This window comes from Protopterus annectens, chromosome 10.part0 (assembly GCF_019279795.1).
Source record: "Protopterus annectens isolate FY-2018-M chromosome 10.part0, PAN1.0, whole genome shotgun sequence".
In the NCBI taxonomy this organism is placed as follows: Eukaryota; Metazoa; Chordata; order Ceratodontiformes; family Protopteridae; genus Protopterus; species Protopterus annectens.
Genome location: NC_056744.1, coordinates 763,958,638 through 763,972,804, shown reverse-complemented (window position 1 = coordinate 763,972,804; position 14,167 = coordinate 763,958,638). Strand labels below are relative to the sequence as shown.

General features: G+C 36.2%; 1 protein-coding gene across 1 annotated transcript in view; it reads right to left on the bottom strand.

The window, feature by feature from the left end:
* Positions 1 to 3,870: 3,870 nt before the first annotated feature.
* Positions 3,871 to 14,167, bottom strand: part of DYNLT5 (dynein light chain Tctex-type family member 5) — a 108,606-nt gene continuing 98,309 nt past the window's right edge. Inside the window, exon 5 of the mRNA XM_044085585.1 lies at positions 3,871 to 4,826. Coding sequence (XP_043941520.1) covers positions 4,623 to 4,826 — 204 coding nt within the window. The 3' untranslated portion in view covers positions 3,871 to 4,622. The remainder of the gene's footprint in view (positions 4,827 to 14,167) is intronic.

Below are 14,167 nucleotides of genomic sequence, written 5' to 3'. Positions count from 1 at the left end.
CCTCACACAATTATTAAGGCTTATTAAATGATTAAGGATAAACAATGGTTAAAGATAGATGACATTCTAACTTTTATGCTGTGAAATGAATTAATATAATAAACTCAATGCTTCAGTCACTGATACAAATCAGAAAATGTTTATCAATGTACATGAAACACAAACTCAAAATAAGCAAAAAGAACATTCTCAAATTCTACCTCCTATCTTCTCCTGTATCCTCTACACTTTCTCCCAAATCTATTTCTTCAATTTATTTTTTTTTCATCTCTACTTGAGAAATGACTATCTCAACAACTTACTATACTTTTCTAGTAACACTATTGTTAACTTTTTAAACAACTTAATTACTTCTTTCACTTTCTTCCACACCTGTACTTAAGTTACTTCCTCGTCTCTCTATCCCCCTTTTTTTTTTTTTGAACTTCCTGAAATTGTTGTTTAATGCCTTGCTTAGTTGTGATTTATATGCTTTGTGTATTTTGTATTTACTGTTTTGTTACCATGTAGTAGATAGCGGAGCTTTTCTCCTCGGGCCTCCACTGAAAATGGACATGTATCCAGTTGGACTAGCCCAGTTAACAAATGTAAAATAAATAAATAAAATAAAAAGGAAGTACAAAAAATAAAAAAAACTGCCCTTCCCTGTACTTGTAGTCAGGGTAGATATTACATGAATGTGACAAACACAGGGAAATCAGTGTCATCTTGTTTAAAAAGATACTGAGTTTTGGTTGGACATATTATACAAATGATTATAAAAATTACATATGCACAATTTACCTAATAAATCTAAACAATTTACACTATAAGAAATGACACAGACAATATGTAACATATAGAAGATCAGGTGCTTACATTAATATGCAGGAGTAAATGTTTATTAAAAGGAAAATATACATTTGAATGGCTCCTTTACTTTTAGAATTGTAACAGGAGTTTAGTAGACATTCTGTAATGTTATGATTCATATGATATAGGATAGGACATTTAATGTAGTTAGGATTTGTATACTTTGCATTTTAGAAATAAAAAATGAATATTTTTACTCAAATATGGCTTTTGAGTATCATACCTCTCAAGTGTACAGATTTTCACAGAATGCCCACATTTTTGCCACAAAATTTCAGTCTGTTCCTCATAAAATGTTTAGTTTTCTGGCAAATCACTGGGATAATCTGAGGAATGAAATTAGTAAATAATGTCATACATTTGAGTTTCAGACTTTATATCCTTTTGAAAATGCATTTCATTACATACCCTGTTATAAACTTTCTAAGCTATAAGAGCACTATTTAAATTATGTCCCTATTTTGGGGCCTTTGTACTCCCATTATATCAGGCTTTGTTCAGATTTCTTGGCCTAAGAGGTTGAGAGGTATGATCACACAGCTGTTAATAACTTTACAAGTTGACCCAGTAAAGATTTTAAGATTAAAAATTATATTATATGCCAAAGTTTTCCAAGTGTTAAAACACTTTTTGAAAGATAGCATCAACCTGTCTGTATATCTTTATACAGGGGGCAACTTGGGAGCAGTTATGGTTAATTAACTTCAATGTCACACTCTGCATAAGTGAAGACTGATGCAATCTAATCCAGGACTCTAAGATAAAGTTCCCATTCAGCTTTTGAGTATATGCCTACATGTCATACTGCCAGAATCTACCATTTCTCTTAGCTACAGCTCTGTAAGGTACAAGTATGATAAAAGCAATCTAATAATGTAATTTCTACCATAGTTTTTAGATGGCAAAACAATGGAAAGGTAAGGACAGCCCCATGTTACATTTCATTGCCTGTCTCTTTGATGACTTTCTGAGAATTAATACCGCACAGCTGGTATGGAATACTGTACAGCTGGTATAGAGATATTAGCTACATTTTTGTTCAACATTATCATTACCTGGACCAACCATCATACAATACTATAGCAATAACCCACGCCTGGGTGTGGGTAATGCTAAATTTACCAACGGTTGGCGTGGTTTGGTCCCGAGGGCGAAGCCCGAGGGACCAAACAAAGCCAACCGTGGGTAAATTTAGCATTACCCACACCCAGAAGTGGGTTATTGCTATTATACCATGACATTATTTAAGAAAAGAAACTATTACTTTTCTTAAATAATGGCATAGTATAATGCCTGTTTACTGCCCTTCCGCAGATGTCTGGCATCCGGCAGTTCTGATGTACTGCGCGCCTGCGCAGTACATCAGAGCTGTGGGCAAAAGCAACGGAGAAAGCAAGGTCTCCGTTGCTTTTTTTTTTAGTGTTTCGCTATGTTAAATGAGTTTAACATAGCAGAGACAGTTTTAAAATAAGCAACGGAGATCTCCGTTGCTTATTTTAAAGCTGTCTCGCTATGTTAAACCCATTTAACATAGCGAGACAGTGTTTTAAAAAAACGTGTTATACTAATGGAAAAAAGTCAGGGCGACCGGACCTTTTTCCATTAGTATAACTCGATTTACAGTGGGCATGCTGGCCAATCAGCGTGCACGTTTTTCGGCGGTCATGGTATAATATGCATCTTTGACATTAAATCCCATTAGCTCCTTATTATCTCATCTGCACCTGTTACTTTGTTCTTCCTTGACAGGATCACCATTTACAAAGAAAACTCATCTGCTGTCACAACAAAGAAATGATTGGTAACATTTTAAATAGACATGCTATGATGTCATAAAAGGAAAAGCAGAAGACAAAGACAAAATATGTGGGATTGTCTTTTTATGTACAAAAAACATGTCTTCCTCTAAAATGATATCTACTGATAATTCAGTAGTATTACATTGCTAACACTTAGTTTGGAACACTTAGCTGTTATGGTGTATACATAAGCAGTTTTAGTTAATAATTTTGTAAAGCATCTACGTGTTAGCTATACTGCTGACAGATGACCTTGTCAGACCTTTATCACCTTGCCCAACATGTCCCTAAACAATATGCCATCGTAGCCCCTGTAGTCATATTCATCTCCATGGGGATACAAGGAATGGGCCCAGCTGTAGTTATAAGATTTCTTTAGTAAAGTTGATGGCCATCAGCAGTTCCTTTTTGCAGTTATTCACCATATCAAGCAATCACTACCAGAAAACTAAAGTGAAAAATCTATACATCTCAGTTATTTAGGCAATTAACCATCATTGCACAGACGAATTGTAGAATATAGCATCATCCACATGTGGTGGGGAAGTTCATCTTATAAAAGTGCAGATAGAATATAAATGACTGACTAAATGTAACTATGTCATACTTTCCAATAACATCAGAATGCTTCATTGAGTCTGTGTTGTCTCAGATGTTACTAATCCATGCCATTAAAGAGAAGGAACTAAGAGATTTTTAATATATCACATGACAGGAACAAATCAATGAGCTGTACGTCTTTGAAAACAAGCTGTCACACCTTTAAAAAGTAATTTACTATTTTCATTTAACAACTTCTATTGTTAATTTTGTAATCAGTCTTTAGTCATGAAAAGTGAATAACTTCCTCTTAAGATCCAAGATTTATTCTCAATGCCTCCTACTGAATGAGAATCTTTTATGAATACAGTACTTCAGTGACTCAATTCCCTAAATTACCTCCAAGGAAGTACGGTCTGTCATAAGCAATAAGTACCAAATATAAAAACACATAAGTGTCATTTCCATCCACCATATCCATAATATGTTCATTAATCAACACTGAAGTTACTGTATCTCAAGAGAAAAGAAACTAGTGCATTCAGTGTTTCTACTTTCAATGTAGTCTGTGTTTTGCACCAAGTATTTTCAGGGAAAACAGTTCAGGGACATAAGATTTGAAGAAAGGCAATCCTGCTGTTGGAATCTGGCTTACGGATCATATCAGAGTAGGACTGAAAATGTTTTAGCTTTTCTTTATTGTATGATTCTCATTGCAAATAAAACAAGCTACAGTGAACCAATGCATCCTTTCCACATAAATATATAAAAGCAGAAATCTATGAATATTTCAAAATGTACTTATGCCCATTTCAAACATGATGGTAAACAATAATGTTATGTTTGTGCTTGTGTGCATGTCTGTGTTTGTGAAAAATATCACTGCCTATGTTGGTGTGTGTTATCACTGTAATGTTGACTCTTTGTTTAATTCTTTTTTTTTTTGTTAGCCAAAAATCATGACAAAGGGCTAGTAAAAGATATATACAGAGTGCAAATGAGGTATTAACCTACCGAGTTTAAAAACACAATTTGGGAAACTAGGTGACATACTAACAGCTAATGGAGACATGCAGAAAGTTACAAAATAACTCTTAGTTTTACCCAGAACTGTGGAAAATAAAAAATATATAGTTAGATTACAAAACCATTTATAATAGATGGTTATTGTTGTTGGGTACAGTTCTTGGGAGATCCCTATTCCTGCAGGAATAAGGCACAAGAAAGGAAAAAAGAAAAGGAAGAACTTCCTATAACATCTTCATCACATCCACCAATGTATTAATATCCACCAAAGTATTAATTAAATCTCTACAAGTAGCACGTCAAGCTTTGTGTATTCGGTTCAGTGTCACAGCTACTGTTTTAAATTTAAAAACACAATGCTGTGCTCGTGATGTATGAAGACATTCCATAAATTTCAATTTGAGGTCACTCAAAGTAGACTGCAAAAATGCTAGCAACAGCATATAATGAACTGTTTTTAAATGTATAAGATGAAAATGTGTCATTCATTGGGTCCCATAGACATCGGCTTCCTACGCGCATGCTCTGATCTTTCAGCTGTCCAATATGTATTAAAACAATGATCTTGTATCTTGGTATCATAAGATCTTTAACTCTGGCTTTGATAACCTATAAATAAATAGATATATTATTAGTTGTGAATTTTCTTGTACATTATTTATCCTTACAGTTCACTGTGGCAATAGTTGCAGTTTATAGGCAATAGCTTTTTAACTTCACAGTCTAACAGGCATTCTTCAAGAATTTCATAAGGTCAGTACCGGTCCCTCTTCTAGGAGGAAGGTCCTACTTTGGCTAAGTGTATAATACTATTAGTACTACTACTACTACTACTACTAATAATAATAATAATAATAATAATAACAAAAATAAAAAAGCAAATGTTCTGATATTTTAGGAGAAAAATATTTTTATTTTTTTTCCAAATTCTAGGAAAACTACAAAATCATAACCACAACACTTTAAAGTGATACAAAGCAAAATAAAAAAAATTGTAGCAGAGACTCTTTGCTTCATTAATAAAGTGTATCAGTGCCTATTTTATGGGCTACATAGTAGTTCATAAATTCACTTGTCATGTTTACAACTTAATGACCTTCAACAAGCTTGACTGCTATAACCTTGTGTTAAAATTTGATTCTATCCCTCACTCACCTTACTCATGTGTGTTTATCCTAACTCTAACCCTACATATAACCCCTGCCCCAACCCTAATCCTACACATACCCCTGCCCCAACCCTAAACCAATACATTACATTACTTTCCTAACAGTAGCACTTTCCAGACAACATGTGCTCTGCATTTTGAAGTTGTGGTTTGCTGGTGGTTGGAGAGAAGTTGTCAGTATTTTGCGATTCTGTCATTTTATTGTCACTTATTTTTGGTCAGTCATTTGTGTGTTGATCATTTCTGGTGTCAAAGAATCATGATACAATCATATATATATTTATTTATTTTCATTATGTCAGGCCTGCTTTAGTTGAAAGAAATTTTGTAGCATATGTTGAAGGCATTGTCTTTGAATGTTGCAACTGTATGGCTAAGAGTAGGTCAATGTGTTTTAGCAGTGTAGGTGATTCACCTTCACTGATAATTTCCATGCGGTACATGTTCTTGCTGGGAATAGCAGATGGTGTGATAAGGGAATTTCTCCTTTTCCCTGCCGTTGTGCTTGGATATATTAAATCTAAAGTACAGGTAGATCTGTACCCCTGCAAAAATGCTGTTTTAGGTATTCTTCATTGCTGTAAGGTTTTTGACAGGTTTGGTTAAACCCAGTAGTTTCAAAGTTTATGATTTTCAATATCAATTATCAATGTAGCGTCCATTGAATAAGTGGTACAGATTCTATGTGTGTGTATGTATATGTGTAGGCATACACACACACGCTAAATATATGTAAAATCAAGATTATTTTTAAGAAGTTAAAGGCTAACTTCGCCTGATGGTAAGTGTAATCTTATTCCATAAGCTCAGAAGGTTTTGTGTAATGTATCTGTTATCTTTCTGTACTACCAGTCTTTCTTTTTGGTATTGGTGCAGTGTGTATACTGTTTCTGCTATACAGACCTTAGTTACCCTGTTTGATTTCTAGCTGGGGTGCCTCCTGTGAGATGTCTGCAGTCTGCAAGTCCCCACTCTCTCTCACATCACAAAAACATGCATGTAGGTTAACTGGTGATTATATATATATATATATATATATATATATATATATATATATATATAAATAAATATATGTGTGTGTGTGTGTGTGTGTGTGTGTGTGTGCATGCATGTGTGCATGAGTGTGCGTGTCTCATAGTGGCCTAGTGTCTCATATTCTTTCCGGGTGTCTTATACCCAGTAACTGTTGGGAAAGACTTCAACACCCATGCAACCATATACAGGATAAAGTCAGAATTAAAACTGAATGAATAAGTGAGGAAGGAGACTCTCATATCGATGAAGGAGACTTTCATATACATAACAGCTTGCTCACAACCAGTTATAGGAAAATGAACGAGAGATGAGCTATTGTCTAGTTAGAGAGCAAATGGGCTGGTCAGTAATGTGCTGGGTAGGGAGGGGGGCTTGACTGCTGGAGATAAAAGTGAAAAAAAATTGAAAACACTAATAAAGATACAACAAAATAAAAATCAAACAAAAAAATTGTCCACAAATACAGAGTAAACAATTTCGACTAAGCTATAAGAAACCTCTATAATCCATAAAAGAATATAACAATGAAAAAAATCAAAGGAAAAGAAATGACAAATCAAACAATTAAATATATACACATAAATAAATTTGTAAAAGAACTGAAGAAATTAAAAAATAAAACTACTATCTAAAATAAAAAAAATATCAATCCATTTATTTATTTAATTATCTGTCTAGCTAGATTCGCGGTGGTGGTGCTGCGGTAGTGTTGTCACCTCACAGTAAGACGCTGTCCGGTTCGATTCTCAGGTAGAACGTCTTCTGCGTGGAGACATGCGTAAATGGGTGTCCCTTCGTTGAAGGTTGTGGGTCAGGTCTGGCAACTCGGCGTGTAAAAATTAGCTGCCAATCATTAGCGGACCGGAGTTCCGCTGTGGTGACCCCTAACCGGGAAAAGCCGAAAGACACAACAACAATCTGTCTAGCTAGATAGTCTGATAGCAAACCTTCAGATACAAAGGAGGTAAAATTTTAAATTCTGAGATTCAAGACTGAGTCTAGGTAGAGCAGGACTAAATACAGGTAAGTTACATCATCTGTATATTAACTCTGTGAACCCTGTATCTTGGTGCATTCTTCTCTCTATTGAAATGTCGGAAGTCAGAATGCTGATTGACAATAACAGAAAAAAAAAAAAGATTGAAAATACTGGAAAAGAGCAAATCTTGTTATCACTCTTCTACTTTAAGCTTCTTTTTTGCAGGGGGTGGGGGCAAGTCCCCCCTGCAGCTCTGATGTGGGGAGTAAGAGCCTCATACCACCAAAAGTATATATAAATACAAATATATAGGAGATCGCTATACCTTGAAGAAAAGGGAATAGTCCAAGAAATGGCCATCTCAGACTTAATATATGTTAAGTCATTCATTCTCCATGTTTCAGGACTTGCTCTAACAGGTCCTGACATTTCAAATGGTTACTGGAATATCCTCTTTTCTCTGAGGAATTCTGATCTTGGACTTGATATATTTCTAGGGTGTGTAATCTCCCTTATTGGGGGGGTACACAGAGGTTTGTCCCTGCAAAAAAACAGCTTAAAAGAAAAATGCTGAATGTTGACATTTAATGTTTTCCATTAGTTTCAATGTTTTTTCCATAATTCTGGAACTTGCAATTACATGGTGCCTATGCCCCGCATGGACAGGAGAGTCGGTGTTGATCATAGACTTGCTCTGTTAATTACGTCCATCTAACAAAGGGCACTTGAGGCAACTTGGGATTAACATGGCAAGGCTTGTAAGAGCTCAAGGGCTGCTAGCCTAGTAACCTCCTATGAACCTATTAGCCTATGAGCATGTCTTGGAATTACATACAGAAGGGAGCCTACAAAAGAAAATGCACACCAAACAACAAGATCTGAGAATTGCATTTTTGATCCTTGAAATACTAGTACTGAATGTACAATGTGACACTATTATTACCTACAAGTATATCACAAACTCTAAGGTACAGCTGTCATGGAGTTGATATATATAAATAATAGATATATAAAGGGTTTGATTATTACAGTTCCCACTAAGAAAAGACACACTCTCTACAGAAATGCATTCATACATTTATGATGGCTGTTAAAAGTAAAAAAAGTAAAAAAAAAAAAAAAAAAATAGTTATGTCTGCAAAATAATTAAAACATTCAATAAATAATATGTGACAAAAACACAGGTGCTGGAGCCAAAGCTGCAACTCAGAAAAGTAATTCAATAATCCACAAAACGAAGCATCCAAATCCACAGCAGAAAGATCTTTTATTCACAAAACAGACAAAACATAGGTAAGAGCTTTCACCCCAGAAGGGCTTCCTCAGACCATATAAAAATAATATCATTCTTTCACTTTGTAAAGACAAAAAAGGCATCAAACTCATCCCATCTAAACATATAAAATCAATTAACACTTATTAAAAGCAATTTACACTTAATCAGATACATCATTGTCAATAACATAAAATCAAACATGTGTATACATAGATATGAAATATATTCATATACCTAATGATAATATGGATTCATATAACTAACAATAATATAAAATAGCAGTACGTTAATAGATATTGAGACATATACCAGAATATATAAATATATCTAATACATAAAATAAAAACATCCCATCTAATAGAGCCTATATACATTATTTAAAAATACACGTCTCTTAGTATAACAAACATATAGACTGTTATCCAGAAACCAAGTGGAATACTTATCTAAGCCCTCTGGATTTCAGGAAGGGCTTCAGTGACATCTTATCATTGAGTCCTGGGTATACATCAGCCCTGAACCTGATAATCCATTTTGCTTCCTGTGTCTCAGTCCGAGGAAGCCCTTCTGGGGTGAAAGCGCTTACCTATGTTCTGTCTGCTTCGTGAATGAAAGATCTTTCTGCTGTGGATCTGGATGCTTCGTTTTGTGGATTATTGAATGACTTTTCTGAGTTGCAGCTTTGTTTTGCTCCAGCACCTATGTTTTTGTTACATATACTTTATTGGCTTGTGTGTGGTGCACGGAGCATTTACTCCCTGGGTGACTACATTTTCTGTATTCAGTAAATAATACCACTAGCTAACTACTCAATATTAAGAGTCAGGCAATTACAGCCAACAACCCCTTCCAAATAAATATATAAATACACACACACACACACACACACACACACACACACACACACACACACACACACACACACACACACACACACACATACACACACACACACACACACACACACACACACACAAAGATCATCTTCAAAGAAAGAGGAAAAAAAGTAATCTTACCTGGTGTACAGAGATAAAGCCCTTTCTAAAACCAAGATGATTACAATAAAAATAAAATCAGTCAGATGATAAATATGTATAAACTGAGTTACAGCTTTCATCTGATTCTGTTGAATGACTTCTTCCTACTCTGTATACAGCATTTGATTTCAGTTTAAATACCTTACTAGTTCCTTCAAAAGAGCAGTCATCAGTTGTCAATGTCAGTTTGCTCATATATGCCCAATACATTCTACCCCCTTGGGATATAGTTGACTTTTTTTATTTTAACATTTGTTTACAGGGAAAGTTAAACTTGAGATGAAGCCAATTTTCAGTGGAGGCCTGGGAAGAAATGCTCCAGATGCATGTCTTTGTAACATGGGAAGAAACCGGAGCACCCAGAGGAAACCCACATGAATGCAGGAAGGACATGCAGACTCTGCACAGAAGGCACTCCAGCCAAGAATCGAACCAGAGAACCTCATGTTGTGAGGCGACAATGTTACTACTGCACCACTGCAATTGTACAGAGGAAACAAATAAGGCCATAAACAGAAGCAACTGCTTCTGAGCAACAGATGGTGGTCCGCTCTCACACTGCTCAAACCACCACCTAAGCAGAAACAAACAGGCTTCCAGACTCTATTATGGGGAATGAACAGGCTGATGGGCTAAATGGGTGTGAAGCTCAATGATGAGTCAGGGGAATGGTGGTAAAAAACAAAACAAAAACAAAGCAAAGAAGACATTAAAGAGCTCAATATTCAAAAATAAAGTAAAATACTATAATAAACAGTACAAGAGCATAAATATCTAGTAAGACAAGACAGTGAAATAAAAGAGGAAACTACAAATTGATATATCTGTATAATATAATATAATATAATATTAAATTTGTACACTGTGCTAAATCAATAATGTGCATGATGGATAATCCGCAAGTGCACAATGCCCAAAACACTCACTCTCAGAACCACAAGCCCATTCATTCTAAAAAAGTAACAGGAAGCGTGACACAGATATCAGACATAAAATACACATAGGAACACACAACACAACATAAACACTTCAGCCAAACACATTTTCAACATAATCACAGCATGCAGAGCATTCATAAAAAATAAATGTAATCATATAAATCAGCACATATGAATAATTAAAAATATAATTAAACAAGAATCTCACTTGCACATAAGAATAATATAAAATCCATACAGATGATGAAATGGCCTAATAAAAACACACCCTGGGATTCAGAAATATTTTCCTCATTGCAGTAAACAATTGTGCACCTGGAGCAACAACATGCATTCATAGGTGATTCAGAGACACACTGAGATTGAGCAGGAAAGGCCAATAATTTTTGTTGGCCTGCAGAATATACTAATGGTGGTATAATCACATGGTAATGAAAATCACTATTAAAATGAGAAACTCCATGGAGGCAGATGAGGGAAAACAATATGATGGAGCAACATGTAAATTCTGAGTCTAGATGTGCTATGTCCAGAGTCATTGACTCCAGTAAAATTCTGAACTTACAGGAGGCAAACTGCAAAATTATGTATAGGGTTGCCGTAGTATTAATAAATCTGTATATCCAACAGGCTTGTTTACTGCTGGTAGCCACAGTGTTCATGTTGTTACCCTCTGAAGTGTCATGTCATCCATTGTTTGTTAATATGTCATACCCTTTCCAACACTGAAATTGTGGAGCACTACCATGTGTACAGAGTCGTCATGCAGGATCTGGTCAAGATACATCATCCTGATTACCAAGCCTATGGGGTGCATGGAGTGCTTATCTTTGTGGATGCCAAGGGATGTGTGGTTTGAGAATACTAGCTACAGGGATCTTTCAGCAGTCTATGGGAAACAGTCATATTAGGGGCATCCCAGGCTACAGTACGTCATACCACAAAGAAGACTGACAACATAAGCTTTTATGACATAATCTGTTTCCATGAGGCAAAGGGGGTCACATACTGCACCAACAATGAAAAAAAAAAAAAAAGGCAAGAATAAGATATGCTAACCACAAAGGTTATCACTCCATCAAATGCAAGGTGCACAAGGTATGCCGTACAATGTGTCTGCAGGCCACCAAGGCAATACCCACAACTTCCACATGTGGCACAAGTAACCGATATCAACAGTTTTTCAAGGATGGTTTTTCGCAGAGCCATCTGATTGGCTATGCTGGATATGCCCTGGAACCATGGTTAAAGACAATTATCTGAAATCCCCAAACTGTGGAAGACAATAGCTACAACTATGCTCCGTTACAAATCCAGAAAATTGCTGTGTGTGTGTTTGGCATGTTGAAGGCTCACTTTCACTACCTGAATATATCTTGTGGTACACTGCAGTATGGCCCCAGCACATGTACTAAGATATTTTCAATCTGTGTTATGCTACATAAAATAATTTTGAAAAAAACAGTTGTAGCAGGAGTACATATTCATAGGTTCATAGGTAAGTACTAGACTAGCTGCCCTTGTGGGTCATTTTAAGCCTAATGAGTTTCCCTTTTAGTGCTTGAAATAACCTATCTCATTTGGTTATAGATTGCCCTTACTCATCTCATGGTGAATAATTATATATTTCCCCTAATGAGAATAACAAGGATCATACCATGGAAAATTTGAGGGGACCCATTTATGAGATAAAGCATTTAGGAGCTGCATCAGTCCATTAGTAGTACAGGGGACAGTTGTGGGGTGCATTTTCTGTTTCCTATCAATAGATCTTAGTTGCACTTGAAAATGGACAGGGATGAATTGTTTTATGGGGATGGGGAGTCTGTTCCATAGCAGTGGTATCCTCTGTGAAATATACCTGTCCCTTTTTAATTTCTCCAAATCTTTTGGGTTTCTAATACCATGACAGGAATGGACCCCATTCCTAAGTCAAAGTATGATTAAAGATCATGAAATTTGTATTGTTTCACTCTTTGATGTCAGACAAACGTGCTCTTTGTAGCACCCACAATGTGCCCAGTAATAATTCCTTCTGTAATTCGCCTAGAGTTACGTGTATTGGCAGCGTATCTAAAAGATTTTAGACTCTTTTTTATAAGACCTGTTGCTCCTACTACTATTGGAACTATCTGGGTATCTTTCTTTCACACTGCTCTTATTTCTGCTTGCAAATCCTGATATTTTATAACTTTGTGTCTCTCTGTGTGCAGGACACTGTAGTCACTGGATGTGGAGATTTCAATAATCAATGCTACTTTTGTCTTCTTTTCCTGGACCACTATATCTGGTTTTCTAGCATCTATCTTTTGAACTGTTGGCAATGGATGATCCCATGTGATGTAGACTTCATCATTTTCTATGATGCTTTGTGGGTCATGTTTCCAGTGTTTTTCAGCCACTTCAACACCATAATGTTTGCACAATACCCAGTGCAGCAGTCTTGCCACATTATTATGCCTTTCAGTATACAGTCCTTCTGCAATTAGTATGTCACAACCAGAAACTAGGTGTGTGACAGTTTCCAACTCTGTTTTACAAAACCTACATTTGTCTGTTTCTCCCACATTTTCAGTGGATTTTTTAAACTGATGTGTACGTAGCCCACTACATAGTCCCACCAAATGCTTCTGTTGATGTTGCAGAAGAGGTTTATATCCCTAGACCAAGTATTTACAATGACATTTGACTTATTGATGTACAGTAAATCTATCAGTAATTACTAATAGGTCAGAGGATGCCTTGTAAGTAAGACACAGGTCACCTCTTAGCAGTCTGTAGGATTTCAAGTATAGTGACAGGGCTATGAGTCAGTCCATGTAGGACATGTTGCTTAGGCCTTGTAACCTTTTAGTATGGTATCGCTGTGGGCGTTCTGGTCATTGCATGTGCCTGGACAGATACATGTCAAAGGGAGCATTATATTCAATGACTGGTCTAATGAGGGCTGAGTAAAAGGGGGGAATAACATGCCTAGATCTATATACAATCCCTTTGTTTATAAGCTGTGGAATACAGAAGGACTTTATTACAACAACAGATACATAGGTCACTGTCTACCTAAGTTCCCAGATCCCACACAACTGGGTCAACATTTAAGAGGAAGAATATCCAGAGCACCAGGCAGTGGAGGAGCAGCCAATGAGGAATGTATAGAAGATCCTGTGTCAGAGGAGGGCTGTACTAGATGAAGGGGAGTACAATATGCCATGGCACTGGCTAGGTGGTAGTTGCTGCTTCATTACTATGGGCCACAAAAAAGCATTATACAGAACATTAAAAGTGTTGCATGCAAACCTACACTCAGGCTGTGTTTATCCATGCATAGGCTGGCTACACTATGCAACTAACTTAGGCTACCCAAATAATAAATTACAGAGGGCAGGCCATAATCATCACTTTTACAGGTTGAGGAAGGACACATAATCAAGTGTCATCCCCAGGAAAATGTGTGTGTGTGTATGTGTGTATGTATGTACTAACACGTACGGTGTGTGTGTGTGTGTGTGTGTGTGTG